This window comes from Mus pahari, chromosome 3 (assembly GCF_900095145.1).
Source record: "Mus pahari chromosome 3, PAHARI_EIJ_v1.1, whole genome shotgun sequence".
Classification (NCBI taxonomy): Eukaryota; Metazoa; Chordata; class Mammalia; order Rodentia; family Muridae; genus Mus; species Mus pahari.
Window position 1 is genome coordinate 125,412,740 of NC_034592.1, and position 18,290 is coordinate 125,431,029.

The 18,290-nt window shown below is 40.5% G+C and overlaps 1 protein-coding gene across 4 annotated transcripts in view; it reads right to left on the minus strand.

Moving 5' to 3' along the window:
• The window catches only part of Kif16b (kinesin family member 16B), a 266,295-nt gene that overhangs the window by 127,179 nt on the left and 120,826 nt on the right, over positions 1 to 18,290 (minus strand). For all 4 annotated transcript variants that reach the window (XM_021192396.2, XM_021192397.1, XM_029536895.1 and 1 more), the window contains exons 13-15: positions 10,907 to 11,026; positions 10,019 to 10,070; positions 8,201 to 8,338 (exon numbers count right to left, since the gene is read on the minus strand). In XM_021192396.2, the coding sequence (XP_021048055.1) occupies positions 8,201 to 8,338; positions 10,019 to 10,070; positions 10,907 to 11,026 (310 nt within the window). The remainder of the gene's footprint in view (positions 1 to 8,200; positions 8,339 to 10,018; positions 10,071 to 10,906; positions 11,027 to 18,290) is intronic.

An 18,290-nucleotide genomic window follows, 5' to 3' on the forward strand; every position in this document is an offset into this window, starting at 1 on the left:
AAAAAGGAAAAAGGAAAAAGGAAAAAGGAAAAAGGAAAAAGGAAAAAGGAAAAAGGAAAAAGGAAAAAGGAAAAAGGAAAAAGGAAAAAGGAAAGGAAAGGAAAGGAAAGGAAAGGAAAGGAAAGGAAAGGAAAGGAAAGGAAAGGAAAGGGAGACTGAACTCTTAAAATAATAAGAAGAAAGCAGGAGCTTAGGGGAATCACCAATGGTGATCATACTAGACACTAGAAATTACCAGTGGGTGCTGTCTAAAGGAAAGATGTGTGAATTGAGGTCAAAGCAAGAAATGAAGAGCTGGAGAGACAAAGAGACATAAAGGATACATATCTACTAAGTATACACAGGGCCTTACAGGACCTCAGTGTCAGGAAAGTCAGGCTACAAAAAGAGGCATCAAGATTAACATGAAACCCAGTTGGAGACTGTCTGGGACTTCCTGTGCCCAACCAGGGCTATGTATGCCGGAACAGAGCTCAGAGCAGGGGTGCCTGAGAAAGTAAATTATCTAAGAAGGGTCTTGACAAGCTGTGGGGCTTTTGAGTATCAGATCAATTCTGGTTCTCTACCTGTACCTTCCCCCATCTCTAAAATGCCTTTGTCTTTATCAGTCTCTATTTTTACCACTGTCCATGTATCCATTTTTGTTCCAGAACACAGGAACTTGAAAATCTTACTGGTAACCCTTTGGACCTAAATCATACATGTAGCATGCGAAGAAACAAAGAGTGAAATGGGCTCACATAGTATTGACTTATTAACTCGTGAATATACTTAGAAAGCAATAAGCCAGCTGAAGGAAAAGTGTAGGGTGGAGGCACAGATAAATGAGACTGGCTATCGATGAAATGTTCAAATGATTGAGAATATTGCTCAGTGTGTAAAATGATGGCTGTGCAAGCAGGAGGACCTGAGCTTGGATCACCAGCACCCATGTAAACACCCAATCCTGGTGCTGCATCTGCATCCCTAGCAGCGGGAATGGTACAGAGGAAGGAAGCCTGGGGCCAAATCACTAACCTCCAGGTTCACTGAGAGACCTTGTCTCAAAAAATAGGGCGCACAAGATATGAAGAAGACCTGTGACACTGACCTCTGGCCTTCACAGCCATTTCCACCTCACCCCCAACACACACACCCTACACTCACACTGATACACACACTCAATGTCTCCGGGTGGGACCAAAGAACTATGGAAAAACCTCTTTGGAATTCAGTGTTCTCATCAACTGGAAAATTCCTAAGGTTCCTTTACAATCTTCTGTCAGTGACTCCTTGCTTGAGGTTAATGTGATTAATTGCAGCAGATGGACTTTCTGTGATACACTTAATTTTTAATTTTGAGAACATGTCTAAACCTCCGTGAAATATATGATAGCTTCTCCAAGATTACTTCAGAGTCTGTTAAATATCCAAAGACAGACAAATCCCAGACAGTCTTAAAAGGGAATAGAAAGGAAAATGACATTTTCCAAAGGGAGACAAAGCCTTTTGTTTAAAAAAGGAAGAGCGCTTCTTTCATTTAAATCTCTGTGAATGAGAGATGCAAATGACGGTTTCATAGGAGATTTTCTTATTCTAGTATCTCAAGTAAGTTGAAGAAATAAGCATATTTGTGTTTCTAGTGATTCCTAGGGAAAACAGGGGCAATAGTTAATATGACAAGTAATTACCCCCTTCTTATATTTTAATGAGATTTTTCTAATTCTGCTACTGCACAAATAAATGAACTTATTTTTCTATTAAACACTGTCATATGAATGTTTTAGAGGTGACTGTATAACAGACCTTGTTCTGAGTTATAGCTGATAAACACACATGGGAAATTTGTGGTCCCCAAATGCACAGTCCAAGGTGACACGGGCTGAGAGGCTTGAGACAATAAAACCAGAGCTCTATTTTGGGGTCCTCACTTTACATTTGAATCATTTAAAAACTTCCCCTACCTACCCCACCCCACAGAACACACACAGAGGCTGCACTCCTAAAGGATACTTGTGGAAGAGGTTTCATTGAGCCATGATGGGCAAAAAAATCCAGACTCATAGAATACCACATACTGCCCTGAAAGGTTGCTGAGCAAGAAGCCTAGGTAACAAAGGGCAGGCATATTCTTCTCGGTTTGTTGTCTGATTACAGGAGAAAGAAAATGCTTTTAAGTACTTTCTCTGTGATTTAAAATGGCTTAAAAATCTCACATTGAAATGAATTGCAATGTTAGCACCATTTTGGGGTCATGATAGAATCTAATCTTCAATAACATGTACCAATACATAAGAGCAGATGAAGTTGTATGTTCTAGGACTTTACGCTCTCAATAATGGTTATTACTTAAGGCACAGGAATTATAGTAATTATCTCTCAGAAATGGCTTTGGGACGTGAGATGGGAAAGACTAGAGGTTAAAGGGGATAGGCAATTATTAGCAGATTCTAAACAATTCCCATAAGACTTGAGAGTGGCTTGGCCAGCTTGGGCATGACTGATGGGCACTGACCATCAATGTCATACTGCAGCAGGTGTCACTACCAAAAGCATGCCATCAGCTCACTAGTTTCTGTGAGTATAACAAATGTATATTAACACCTTACCAGAAAGCCACACAGGTCTTGACCCCTCCCTTATAAGTGTTCACATTCCAAATATAGAATCATAGCTTCCTGCATTAGAGAAGTCACTTTACCCTTCAGTTTTCTCACAGTAAAGTTAAAATTGAAAGCTTAGATTTTGGGCCTCTGGATAATAAAGGAAATTGACTTTCAGTCTTTGCTATTGACATTCCCAGTCAAATAACCATCAAGGATTACTTGATCTATATATGCATTGAGTGCATAGCTTTTAAATCTTCAAGATGTACCAGTCCACCCTTCCCCATAGAATCCCAGAAGTGTGCATGAGTGAGTCAGACTAATATTTTTTTTTTTAAAATGTCATGGGGAAAACGGTGTTTCCCATATGGATCAGGTTGAAATGTGTGAATTGGGCGTGGCATAATTTAGAGCAACACCAACAGTAGACGCTGGGAGAGACACTGCTGGGCTATCTGGAGCCCACCAAGGCTTGTCTGGCTTATGTGCTGCTTTCCATGACTGTTACCACATGGCATAGATGCCTTGCCATGACTGAGGAGGTCCTCTGTAGCTGCTGAAGTATCCTCAGAATGGCCACTTCTCTAAAACAGATGTATGGGCTACCATAAAGGCAGTATAGTGAGTTGCAAGTTAAAACCTTGGTGCTTAGCTGACAGACTTAGTTCAGGGTACTAAGACACAAGGGAGGGTTCTTAGATCTGTCAACCAGGAGTCAATCATTTTAGAATCTTAGCTGATTTCAATGCAAAAAAAAAATTGCAAAGAGTGCTTACAATACAAGGTTATCATTAGCATCAGCAGTGCTTCATGGCATTTAATACTGCTATGGAGATTAGAGTGGGTTTGGATGTCAAAGTGCAACCCAACTGACAATGACCACTTTTTTACTCTTGGCTCAGACTAGGAGGAAACGCAAACATACTTACTGGTATGAAGGAAGAACTCCAGGAGAAAACCTCTGCTTTAGTCTGGATAAGAAGCCAGGAGGTCACTGGTGGCAAGTGGAAGCAGCAGAAGGTCTCTGAGTTATTGGACTCAGAGTGGTGGAGCAAGCTCCCCTGGCTGTATTTTCCCTCCCTGTGTTCTTTAAATCTTTGCCCTGGATATAGGTATAGGTACATGATGTAAAAGAAAGAGTGGGATCAAGAAAACTCCAGTTTCCAGTTGGAAAAGAGAAACAGGAGGATCAAAGAAAAACTAAAGTATTTGGGACACAGCAGGAATTCCAAGATTCACCACCACATATGCACATATAACCCCAAGACTCAGGAGCATGTTCAGCCTAAGAGATGAGCTAAGGGGAAGAGATCTGCTCAGGTCCCAGGCTAGCCAGTGATGGTAGACCCTCTGTTATGTGGAATAGCAATTTAAAGGCTTTGGCACTGAACCAGCATTGGTGCTATAGCCACAGCCTATACAGCGTAGGCTCTCCCTCACTTAGGCAGGAATCCAATGGGGGAACATGCCTGCCACAAGAAGGAGGGTATCACCATTTCCCATCAGAGAACTGCAATGAAACCCACTGTCCTGTAACACAATGCTCGAACGTTTCCAGATTCAAACCATCATTATTACTTAACAAAGGAGGAACCAGAAAGATGACAATGAGCAGGTAAGACAATTGATGTAATGTATTGCTGAGACAAAAAAGATGTTGATAGTCTTTGAATTAGCAATCATAAGTGTATTTGAACAAATATTTTGATTTTAAAACAAAAATTTAAAATTCAACAAAAGATAAAGCCTGAAAGGAAATATTAAACAATGCCACCAAGAATCATAACAAACAAAAGCCTTGTGGGATGAATCCCATAGCAGGATGAAGACAGAGGAAAACTCAAGCTAAAAATGGCAAATCAAAGCATCAAAAGACCATGAAATGAAAATTAAAATATCCAATTTTTGTGGATTAGAGACCTAGAAGGAAAAGGAAGTGTGCACAGTAGAAGAAGATGTTCTTAAACAAACAGTGGCAGCAGACTTTCCAACTGTAAAGACAGACAGACATCTGTGGATTCCATAGCTCCGCAAACTCCAACTGGTAGACAGGAAGGGATCCTTGACAAGACCCACTGTGAAGCCATCTTAAGCAATGTGAAGCTGAAGATGTTGAAAAGATCAGAAAGACTAAAAATTAGATGTGGTGGGTGAAACAAGAAAGAAAGGAGTAGAGATAGGTAAACAGCTACTTTTCTACCAAAGTCAGGGAGCCAAGAATCTGATTTCAGCATAACAAGTTTAGTCAGCTGCTCACATGCAAAAGTGTGCATCATAATTACTTCTACATGTAAAGACCTGTATCACTGGGGCCACATCCCCAGATCTTTTACAGCATACGGTTTAGGAATGTGTGTATCTAATAAGCCAGGTAATGCTGAGGGCACTGGTCTGGGACACACCTGGAGAACCATTCTCTTTAAAGAGAGCTCAGGCTGTGACATCCAAAAATCTGTTAAACTGGCCCATATATAAGACATGTGTTCAATTTTCAGGTCTCTAACACGAGGAAGGCATCTGAAGAGTACTCAGGTCAATACAGGGGAGTCCCCAGGGAACAGACAGTGATATCTTAAGCACTTTGTAGCATATACAGGCCCTTTGCCTTAGCTGGATACCATGGCTCAACCCTCAAAGATCTATTTTCCTTTTCAGTTCCACTAAAATTCCTTTTTAATTTGTCACTGAACAAACCACAGTAGCCCTCCAGCAGATGAAAATTTTATCAAAGGTTCCTCAGCTCCACTCTGCAGACAATCACCTGTTCCCTCTTTCAGGGTACTTGAATAGATGCAAATATATTTTGGCACTCAAGCATATCACATTCAAATGCACCTAAGTGTGAATTTCCAAGATGCAGTTTCTGTAGCACTTCTAAAATGAGATGAATGTTCAATGGATCTGACAGACTAGCAAGAAGACCAAAGGTGTCCACTGATACGAATGTAAAAATTAATTACATTTAACAGTGACCAGTTTTAAGAATATATAGTATAGCAGAAAAATAATTCAAATAACAATGACTAGTTCCTAGAAATTCCAAGACAATGATGAAATATTTCCCGATTACAACATGCTTTATTATTGTGCCATTTCTTATTAAACATATGGTGCCTGGGGTCAGAGGACTTAGGGGTTTAGACCAAGAAAAGCTGTGGTCTATGGATAAGACATCATGTTCACATTTGTAATTTCTTCTTTCCATTAATCCACTTTATGAAGTTCACATAGGAGCCTGAGAGTCAGGGGACCTGACCTCTGGGTACACATTAAGAGAAGAGTATGTTTAGATATGAAGATGAAGAGAAAGGTATCTTATATCACATATTAGATAATACACAGCTCATGCTCACAGTTCTAGCAAATGCTCTTCATGTTAATGACAATGCTAACTGATGAAAATCTTTCCTACTTTGTGTGTGTGTGTGTGTGTGTGTGTGTGTGTGTGTGTGTGTGTGAGTGTGTGTGTTGGGGGGGGCACACTATATGAGAAACAACAGTTTACTGACCCAAGTTGAAAAGAAGAAAAGGAGTAAACACTCCTGCCCCTGCAAAGACAAGTCCTACAATCAGCCTTCTATGTCAATTTAGTTCTATGGCTCTCTTAGCAAAAGTCACATTTGAGATAGACAAGAAGATCAAAAGTTTAGTTCTTAATCTGACCCAAAACAGTTATATTTTAAACTGAGTTATGCAGTTAGGTAGGGGAAATAAATAGGCAAGTAAGCAAATATGTGTAAGTAAGCAAGTAAATAAATAGCTTCATGTGAGGCATTTATTAACATTTATTATTCAATCCACAAAAGAATTAGAGGCATAATTACAGCTATGTAAAGAATTTCTGAAAGCTCAATAAACTAGCAATCCTCTCATGGGCAGCAGAGAGGAGAGAAGGCTCACCCAGAGTTAAATGTCAAGTTCTAGGCAGAGCTCACACTGGATAGTACTCTCTTAAGAACTGGGCAGTTCCAGGAAAGTACAAGGTGAGTTTAGAATATCTTGCCTCAGAAAGTAAGCCAATGTTTGCAATGTCAAGCCAAAAGACATAGAAGCCACCTTGAAGGAATTCACACTGGTCAAATCTGAGACAATTTGAATGTCCAAAATAAATAATAGCCAAACAGAGCAGATACCAAATATGTTGCCAAACAATGTGACTTTCCTCAAGTAAATACATGAACATACAAACGGCAAGAAGAAAAAGCTTTTCCTTACACTAAAAATTCAATTGACAAATGCAAAAGAAATGATAAGAAAATTATCTTTTGCAACCAACAGAATAATAATTCAGCAAAAATTTTAAAAAAGTTTCTGAAACAGTGAATCAAGCTGTGACAATGGATAGAACATTGATAATCAGAGTAGTTTCCCTATACATTTTTCTAAAACAAAGCCGGGGAAGAAGTAACTTCACAGAAGCAAAAGCATAGGCAGGTCTACCTTTACCAAGGAACCAAAGTGAGCACCACCAGCAGTGGACAGATAGCAATCTGGGGTGGAATAGGAGAAAAATACAGCACTGTCAGAAATGCATCATATTGAGAGTCTACATCACTCAGTGGTAGAGCCCTTGCCTAGTGTGCACAATGTCTGACCTCAGCATTGCCTGCAAACAAAGAAATTGCATGCTATCAGCCTGATTATTGAAGAAGACCAGTGAAATCCTACATTTAAGTAGAGGGACATACTATAATATATTTGACACACCCTTTTCAATGTTGTAAGAGTCCAAGAAAGAGCAAGGATATAGTCCAGACTGAAAAGCTAGATATGTGGCCAGCCGTGCCATGCACACTCAATGCTAGACCTACAAGAAGATGGCAGCCAAACTCAAACGGGGTCTGAGGCTGACCATTAGTTTTCTAATTGAATAGCGGTACTGAAGATTTTTGGAGAACCTCACTGGTGGAGGGAATATACACCAATGTACTCAGAGAATATCGGACACTGTCATTAATCTGAACCCCAAATCTCTCCCAGAGGCCATGTGCTGAGTGCTGTCTCCTGAGTTTGTGGCAGTTGGGACCTTTATGAGGAACTGTGTCCTAAAAGGTCTTCAGCGAGTTCTGGTACACGTCCCTCTTCCCTTTTGTTTCCTGGCCATGAGGTAAATAGTTTAGTTCACCACAGGCTCAAAGCCAAGGGACCAGACCTGCTTTTCTCTTAACAACTTAGTTTCAGAGACAAAAGTAGGCTGACATGTAATAGTTACTTTAACATGGCTCTATGATTAAGTTCTGCAAGAATTTTTATACTTTTTTTTTTCCAATACTATATAGCTGTTTTGCATATAAATGTAACTATTACTAGAAGGACATAAACATTATAAATAAAAGTATTAAAGGAAATCACTGTATTAAATTTTTACTTGTAAAAGGTACTCTTTAACTTTAAAAATCCTCTAATGGTTAATCATTGTAACAATTGTAAATATTCATAAAAATGTGATGTTTAACTCAACAGAGAGTGGGTGTTATAAAGGCTTTCCACAAGAGAATAGGCATGATGAACAGTCTTTACCATCTGGGTCCCTATGTAGTAAAGTGCACATGCTTCCCAGGTCTAGCTTGCTCTCTCCACATACACAAACATCTCTGCAAAGCAGAAGCAGATACCTTGATTGAGCTGTGTGGCATCCACAATCTGAACACCATTCACAGAGCACTGGGACCCGCTCAGGGGTATCAGAGTCACTGTTCCCCCGGCGTTCTCAAAGACACAATGCTCACTCTCCAAGTCAAGGCCATGAAGGACTAGGAGAGAAACACGAAGGAGAAAGTTAGGCTCCACTCTGGGGCATGCGATGATGATTCCCACCACTTATTCCAATTTAAACACACCTGTTAATTCCAATAGAAGTGCTGTAACATTTCTTTTTAGTATGAAAATTCTAATCTATGAGTCTGTAACATCAAGTGGCAGAGACAAAGGACCACTGACGGTCACCTCAAAGGGTCTGACTATCTGCCCGTAACAAAGTAAGCTCTGGCATGACAGCTTATTCTTCCCAAAGGACAACATAGTTGACTAGCTTGTTTAAGAGAGAACCTCTACTCAACACTGCCAAACTTGCACCAGCCACAGGGAGACACAAAAACAGAAGTATCTGCGGGCTTACGACCCATGAGCACCTCCGCACTTTCAGATAATGCTTGCCAGAAACAGAAAACAGAGGCATGGCATGGCCCCCAGGAGGTCCTAAGACAGTAGTTCTCAACCTGTGGGTTGTAACCCTTTAGAAAACACAGATAATTACATTGCTATTTATAACAGTAGCAAAATTAGTTATGAAGTAGCAACATAAATAATTTTATGGTTGGTGTTCACCACAATGTGAGAAACAATGAAAGGTCACTGCATTAGGAAGGTTGAGCACCACTGTCCTTGCAGAGCTTGCAGAGGAGCTTGCAGAGGCTTCGCTGGGTTGCCCACTGCCACAGCCCACGCAGACTCTGAGATCTCTGAAAGCAGCCAGTCCCTGATGGTTATCAGATTATGTATGACCATCTTGCCAATAGCAAATGTGAATGCCTCTCAAACAAACCAGTTTCTTAGGAATAGCTCTCATATTCTCTGCAGAACAGCAACAATGGATGCCCCTGGTCAGAGATCATTGTACTTACTAACTGCCCTCATTTATGGCTACCCTCATAGCCAAATGCGTAATTCAAACAAGGGGCTTGATGCCAAAAGAGACTTAAAAGTACTTGAGTCTGAAGGCTCCTGGAATTGTTTTTGGCTCTCCTCATTTCTAATAGTACTAAGAGTACAAAGAAACATTTGACAAGTGGCTCATTAGCATATACTTGATAGAAAGCAGATTCCTCACCAGGAACTCCAAACTTATCTTGAAATGGTGTAATTCTTGCCCCAATTGGCACTGTGCCCCTCTACACATAGACACCAACTCACACCACATTCCCCACCTACCACCTGTCTAAGGGATGCTCAGAACACTGTGCAGGCTGTCATCTGCTCAGGCTGACCTGCTGACAATCTCTATGCCTTGTGAAGACTGTAGGACCCCCAGAAGCCATGACTTCTGATGTGTCCCTGGCATGTGGTCTCATACTTTGCCATCACCTTTGTGTAGAGAACTCTCCATATCCTGCATTTTGAAGGACCTGGGATCCTTTATCAATGTCTGCTGGCTTATTTCTATCAACCACAGTGGCAAATACAGAGTGACAGGTGTAGAGTGATTTAAATAACTTTACTATCAGGGTAGAGAATATACATGGGGTGGCAGAAAGAAGTCATACTTTTGTTCCCTCGATTAACCATCCTTGTTATTCAACTGGGTTGTAGTCAAAATTATACACACATATACTGAGCATTCAACACTTGCTCTTCTATCAACATCAATAAGGAAAAAGAAGATTGTTCATTATCTATGGTTCTGAAAACTGCTGAGTGGTCATCGATAGTCTCACCAATATCTTGCTCTGTTGAAGCATCTTCTCTGCCGACATAAGTCTGACCCTCCTGAGAAGGAAATTCAATAATATTCATTAGTGAGTGCAGGGGGACAACCTGCTGCTCCACTTCTCATCCTATCTTGATGCATCCCACCTGCTGTGCAACAGAATGAGCAAGGGCTCAGTGCACAAGGCCTCAGTGAGCTTAGGGTACAGAACACTCAGGTGACATCTTCTGTGATCTGCTAAGTACCAGCACCACTGGAGAGGCAAAGTGCTCAGAAAGTGAAAGCTCCCACAGTCAGATCCGGGCAGTCAACTCAAGGGTCACTCAGGTCAGTGGACAAGGGCTTCCTTGTGTCTAAAGATGCATGACACGAGCGGCCACAAAACTCAAGACAGTATAATGTCATTCTGAGTCATGGGTCACCAGAGAAAAGCCATTAAAATTGAGGTCACAGAAGCAACCCTTGATAACTGACAAGGAACTCTGACCTCTAGAACAGTGAGAACTGTTCAGAATCAAGGCTGACTAAAAGGAAGGTACCATATAGTAATTACCAGGAGGAACCAGCAAGTGTGCTCATAGCAAGTTCCAGTTCTGAGTTCTTGTTCCTTCCTCACTTTTTCTACCTTTTTTTTCCCTTATCCTCCATGATTCCACAGAAAAGAAGCCAAAATGGATGACTCATCATTTAACTTCAGAACTCTATATACACAGGAACTTCAAATACCTCTGAATCCCAATGAACTGTAGAAAATCCCCAAAGGCTCAAGGATTTGTTGTATATTCTTTCATTTAATAGTTGCATTCATGGCCATAAAGTATTATAATAACCCTTGCTAGAGTCTAAGGGGAAATCTGGAAACAAAATTAGAATGTTCCACTTAAGCAGTTTCTACCTTCAAGTGATACAAGATGATTCCAGTACTCAGAAGATCATCATCAATGCCAATCAGGTGTGGCAGCTCCGAGTCCAGAACCACACCAATGCCCTCTTTCCTGAGGGCGAGGGTTTGCTCCTGAAATCAGGAGGAGAGAGAAGAAAAAGATTATTTGGGGGAAAGACAACTTCATATTCATATTAGATGTTTGAAGTAAGTAATATTTTATTTCCTATATTAAAAAAAAACAGACAGAAAAATGGACTTTAAAACCTGGCAGGCAGTAGGCAAAGTGAACTTGGAACATATAAAATGTTCAACATGAAAGGAATTAAACTCTTAGCTTGATATATATAACCTTTTCAAAGTCAATCTCAAGGCCCATCTTCCTTAGCAAGGACTTTACAATCACCCTTTATAAAGTAACCTTTCTGTCTTCTTCAGATCCTCCAATTTCTTAATAGCTAGAAGTCTCTTTAATTGCCAATCCTCTCTGGTCACCAGGACATACTGAGCATGCTTTTGAGACAGTAGCTCCCCCACTTAGTTCTGCATCTCTGCATCACAGATACCCTCCATACCCTATATCAGCTTCACAGGGATTTGATCTCTCCTACATACATACACCACTAACAGTTCTTCCCACTCCTTCCATGGTGGGGGGCAATTTATATGGGAAATGCCCACCATAGTCTTAGGTATTTAAACACTTGATCCCCAGTTAGTGCCCCTGTTTTGGAAGGTTTGAGTAGTACAGCCTTGCTGGAGGAAGTATGTCACTGAGACCAGGCTCCTATCACTTCTAATTTGATCTCTTCCTGCTTGCCATGGAAGGTGTGAGCTCTCAGCTTCCTGCCATCATGGAAGCCCTATGCTGTCATATCTCCTCGCTATGATTGACTCTTACACCTCTAAACCGTAAGTCAAAATAAACCCTTCCCTCTACAAGCCATCTTAGTCATGGTGTTTTATCCAGCAACAGAAAAGTAACTACGCGAACACAACTCCCTCAGTCCAGCAGAGACCTGAGAGAGATACACCTACTCCAAATTTCCCTGCGCTTCCCAAATTCCTGTCACTCTTTAGAAACCACCTCACGGATGCTGTCAATCTTGGACTCTACTCACACTCACTCCCTGAATTATAAATCTCACCCTGACTTACCAGCCATTCACATACTGAGGACTCTTCAGTTAAAATTGATAGGACATACCTCTCTTTCTTAAATTCCATACATACATACTTATACCTGCCTAGCTCAGTACCTTTAGAGAAATAACAGATTGTTAGCTCAAACTTAACACATTAAAAAAAATAAAGCCTTCACACCTGTAGACTATCCACCCCATATCAGCAAACGTCCATCTCCCTTATTATTACTCAGACAAAAACTGAGGACAATGTATCACTCCTTTCTTTCTCTACATTCTACACCCGTAGTGTTGAGTCTACCATCAAAATACAGCCTAAGTCACTACTCAAACCCCTGCACTATTTTAGCCAACTCTAAGTCATCATTACCTTTCACCTGCATTGCAACAACAACTCAAACCATCACTTAAATTCATACTTCAGTAGCCCGAGAGATTTCAGAGCAGGTAATGCTGCTCAGAGATTTTTAAAGCCCTCTACTATTGCTGAGAGACATACTAAAGGCTATAATGCTTTACAAGTACAACTTGGTCTCATCTGTTCCTACCCTATACTAATTTCTTGCCACTGCCTCCTGTGACTCCCAAACTTGCAGGCCAGCTCAACTGTAGGACTTCATCACTGATGGCACTATTTTAGGGGTTATAGCATTATCTGCCATTGCTCTGGTGCCATTTAGTCTGGCAAATAACATACTACCTAGCATGTCTAAGCCAAGATTCTCAACCTCTTAAGCAGTGTTAAGGCAAAACTCAAATACTGAACTCAAAGGAGGCCCTGATAAGTTCAGGGACAGGGCATGAAGAGTGGGGAGTCCCTAGGAACTTCCTTCCTCAGACATTTAGCTTTCAAATGCACACTTGGAGACCTAAAGTCACATAAGAGGATTATAGAATGAAGGGATCCAGAAACATGGGTATTTGAAAAAAAGGACATATAAAAATCACCACTTGGAAGAAAGCAATTTAATTTAACAACCATTAAATAGATACGCAGAGAAATGACCAACGCATAAGTTAAGATTCTAGAAAAAGAAATGAAGCATATCATTGTTCTTCAATTACTCCGCCTATCAACCAAGCTCTCATGCCACGGCTGGGAAGCTCGGGCTTTGAGGTCGGGAGATTCAGTAACCTTGATTTATGATACCAAGGCTCTTGCAAATCGTGGCTGAAATGAGCACTCTACACGGAACAAGCCCTATTTCTACCTCTTGAGTTGGTAGGATCTATGACTTTCCTTCTTATGATGGAATTTCAACCCAAGTGAGATATAGGATTTTTAAAGATATATATTATAGAGGAGAATTTAATCACGAAGTTCCATCTATAAAATAATGTCCCACTGAGAAGTCTGTTCTGTGAAACAGGTGACAATGTTGCACACAGGAATGAGGCTCCAGGGGGATGAGCTGGTTCTGCCATAGACAGGAAAAGGAAAAGGGAAGTGACTTCTAAGTCCTGAGACATACATGTTATCTTTTTACAAAAGCCATGAATATGAATCATATGGGGGTAAGGAAGAAAAGAGAAAAGAAAAAAGAGAAGAGAAGAGAAGAGAAAAAAGAAAAGAAAAGAAAAGAAAAGAAAAGAAAAGAAAAGAAAAGAAAAGAAAAGAAAAGAAAAGAAAAGAAGAGGGGACTTTTTAAAAAATCATAACAGTTCTGACTTAAACTAGAAAAATCATTTTGGATTACATCCAAGTTCACTGTAATGTTCTTTACAGAAAAATGAAATCACTTTTTTTCTTACTTATAGTAAATTTTATAGACTTTGGAAGGCATTGGAAATTCACAACTTTGGAGCTGTTAGATCAAAAGTATTACTTGTTCCCACTCATCACACACATGCGCGTGTGCACACACACACACACACACACACATACACACACACACACACACAGCATGGACAAAGCCTGCACCCAGGAAAGTTTTCCAGGACTAAGAGTGGGGCAGACGAATTTTTGATTAATGCTGCCCTAAAGCTCCATGACATTCAAGCTGCATTCGACTACATGATATTATAAAAGTGTCACCTCATAAAACTGAAAATGAGGGTTTAAATCATTGCTCAAGTGAAAAAGTAATTTCAGACAAAAATATCTATCACATATAAAATATTTATTGAGTGGCATCTACTGTTATACATAATTTATGAAACACCTCTTGGATAAGACAGAATGCTTAACATAGTGGGGCTGGCTCCCTCCCATAACTCCTAGCACAATGGGCCTCAAAGAAAGAAGCAAAATATGTAGGGTTGCAGATAGCATACAGGGAAAAATGCTTTCGATCCAGGAGTGTAGTTGCATGAAAAGGGAACCTCAGAGTAATTAGACTTTTCAAAACAGCATCAGTTCATTTTAAACGATGTGTTTCTTATATTTACAAAAAAATAAAAAATAAAACCTCAGCTCAACATGTGTTGCCTCAACCTCTTAACACCTATCCAAGTAAAATATTTACGATGTAAACTATCACATGCTCAGTGCTGAACATGAGACAGACACACCTTTGCCACATTCTGTGGACTTCAGGAGTGAGGCAGAAAGTTACAAGCAGGGTCTCCTAAATTCAGAGAAGACTCCATGAGTATACTGTGTGCTTTGTAGGAGTGGCTTGTAGCCACCATCCAATATCACAGTGAAGAGGACTCAGCTTTTTAAATCATGTCTTTATCTTTAGTTTCTTACATTTAGTCATGTAAAATCCAACCATTTCCTTGAATAATTGTGTAAGGTAAGACTAAAAGAAAGTTATACTGGACAAGGAGTCTAAGTCAATGGCAGAGGAAACGCTTAGGAGGCGTGAGCTCCTGGCTCATACTGAGTCTGCTAAGAGGAGATAGCCATGCCAGGCTCACCTTAAATCACGCAGTAGGTACTGGTTATGTGGTACTTTAGGGAAGGATTTTGAAGTGGTTTTTTTTTTCCCAAAAAAATGAAAAATAAATGCCAGAATTTTTGCTCTTATATATTTTACCAACTAGTGACATTGTATAGCTCTGACTCATAGAAAGTACAGCTAACTTCTGCAACCCAGAGCACAAACATGACCAGATAGGAACATGAGGGAACCTATAGCACATACCTAATGTGGGTGGGAAGGGGGGAAAAAAATCAAACAGACGGTAAGACTTCTATAAAAATAAAAGCCTGGAGCAGAGGTTATCTGTCAATTTGAAAAACTGCATACAATTTAATAAACTGCATGGAATTTAATCTAGCAGATGGAAAAGAAATTGAAGTATTTGTTGTCTTTCAACAAAATGCATCTTTATTCTACGAAGTATTTAATAAAATATCCTGCTAAGTTGAGAAAAGACATTATGGGACCAGTTGAGCTGGTTCATCTTCTCTATTAACTTGACTAGATTTAGAACTACTATGGAAATGCATCAAGATGCCTCTATAAAAAGGTTTCCATGAAGGTTTAATTGAAGAGGGATGACCCATTCTTGGATGTGGAAGGCATCATCCCATGGACTGGGGTCTTGGACAAATATAAAGACAGCAAGCTGAGTACAGCATCCACTGCTCTCTACCTACTGATTATGGGTGCAACGTGACTGGCTGTCTCATATTCCTGTCACTGTGACTTCTCCTCCATGACTTCCTGCCATGCAGACCACACCCCAAACTGTGAGACAAAATCAACATTCCTATGTTGCCTTTGTCATGGATTTTGTTACAGAAGGGGACAAGTGACTAATGTCCCCTGTTTTCATCTACATTTTGGAGAACAGATCACCTCCTGTTTGGAATTGTGTTCCCCCTTCCTGACAGCTGAATGACAGCAGCAGTGCCACTTTGTGGCAGCAAGGTGGACTTCACTTCCTTTCCTATGAGACACTAAAGACAGGACTCCACTGTCTCCAGGAACTGAATCTCTACTGAAATTATTGAGACAGTTTGATTTTTAGTCCATGGCATACAAGTTGGTTTCCAGCTTACATGTTTTTAAAAAAAAAAATCCCATTATCCTTAAAATTCAATAGTGTGATTAGGACAGAGTCTATCTTCCTAGTACATGATGCATTATCCCAATCTTCAGACTCAGCTTTTCCATTTTATGAAAATTGTCTTACTTTCTGTCCTTTGTTGCACCTACTGTCTACCTACTCAAGGAGCAGCAACTAACCCAGCATTGTACTGTCTCTTTCCCCCTCTTCTAGCTTCCAGCCATGTTAATATCCAGATCATTTCGTCTGTGTTCACTCACATTATCCAACATTTACTCTAGTAACTTGATTTTCAATGCATCTATTATTTTCCTTGAGGTTTCTAATTTTATTTATTAGTTCTGCAATGATGTCGTCTTAGACCTCAAGATCATTCTTTAGTCTACAATCTCTTTTTCATCTCCTCTGCTTTTTATTATCATCTTGCTTTGTTTATAGAGTTCCTGCTTCTCATTAGCCTGTTCCATGGAGTGAAAGAACTGTAAGGCTCCCCGTTCTTGGCCTAACATATGTTTTCATCTAGATAAGGATGGTTTTGTCTTTAGCAGGCTTTATGATTCATATTCATTCTTTCTCCCCCCTGCTTTTTACATAACTGTCCTATTTCTTTCTTCACTAGAAAATTCTATATTCTCAACACAAGATCCCTGTTGTGTCGTATCTATGACCCTTCTGGTCAGAAGACTGAGTGGTCTGTAATGTTAACCATTTTTCTCTAACTAGAGGCAATGAGAAGAGAGAAAGAGAGAGAAGACCTTGTAGAAGGTACCTCAGACCCTCTGGGCTCCAGCCTCTCCTATATTAATTGTCCTCTATGGAGCTCCGTCCATCTGCTCGGGAGGATCAGTTCCAAGGCTGAAGGGAGGCAGCAGTCCAGCTTCCTAACCTTTCACCAGGACTTCTAGCATCAGCTGTTTTCACTTCTTCCCAGTTGCCATCAGTACTACTATTACTCTTCAACAACAGAAAAGAACTGCCTTATTTTCTTTTTCCTTTTTCTTCTTTTTTCAGCTTTTTTCTAATTAATTAATTTTTTTACACTCCATATTCTGTTCCCAACCACAATCCAACCTCCAACTGTTCCACATCCCATACCTACTCCCCACCCCACTGTCTCCACGTGGGTGTCCCCACCCCCCACCCCACCTGACCTCTAAATTCCCTGGGGCCTCCAGTCTCTTGAGGGTTAGGTGCATCATTTCTGAATGAACCCAGACCAGGAAGTCCTCTACTGTATGTATGTTGGGGGTCTCTATCAGCTGGTGTATGTTGCCTGTTCAACGGAGAGTGTGTGATGGTGGTGGTTGTGGTGGTGGTGGTGGTGGTATGTGTGTGTCTGGGGGGTGGGGGGATGGTATGTGTATGGAGTGTGTGTATGTGTGTGTGTTTTATGTGTGGTTTGTGTATGTTAAAGTTCCTTCTAATATGTGCCAGTCATCTCAGTAAGATGTTTCTTATTAAAAAGTTACATTACCATTTTGACTATTAACTGTTCTCTAATAATTTATAATTTTTATAATCTACAAATGCTAAATAGGCACCGTTACAAGAGAAAATGACCTAAGATGCAGAAAGATGTTCAAAGTGGCTATAACCTAGAATCCATCACTTCTTGAGTACTTTTTCCCACTAACAGAAATGAAATCGTTGCCAAAATTATCGAGAAGTAATCAAACTCTCAGCTGCCCCAGCTACATGTGGCGTACACAAAACCTGCAGAAGACATGAGGAAAGGGAGAAGAAATGCCCTGGCCACACGCTTCAGGCGCTGCACTTAGTGTTCATCTTTCCAAAGAGAAGAACGCAGTGAATAAGAACACTTGTTGGCATATGCCCTGTACATGCCATGCTGACGGCACTTCATGGGAAGAACCCAAGGAAGACGACATTTGCATCATAATCAGATGAAGGAGGGAGGGAAATTTAAGACTGGGAATGTATTAAGATAGGCCTCTATCATCAGAACAAGGCTTCATGGAGGAGGCAGCTCGGGGAGGAAGGCAGAGTAAGAAGCTCACATGGTAACAAAACAGAAAAAGTACTAAGATTCAACCTACAGGTCCTTTCTCTTACCACCATGCACCAAATTCATGTATGGAAGTTAGAACCATCTTCTCAGGGTCCTAAGAAGCCAGATTAAATCCTGCAGCAGCTTTCCTTCCATTCATTGAAAGTGAAATGATGCCCTCATGTCACTCAATTTATCCAACATATATACAGTTGCCAACATCCTACCACAGTCGCTACTTCCTCAGGGTGAGGCCAATGAACAGCAAAAGGTTGTGCAGTGC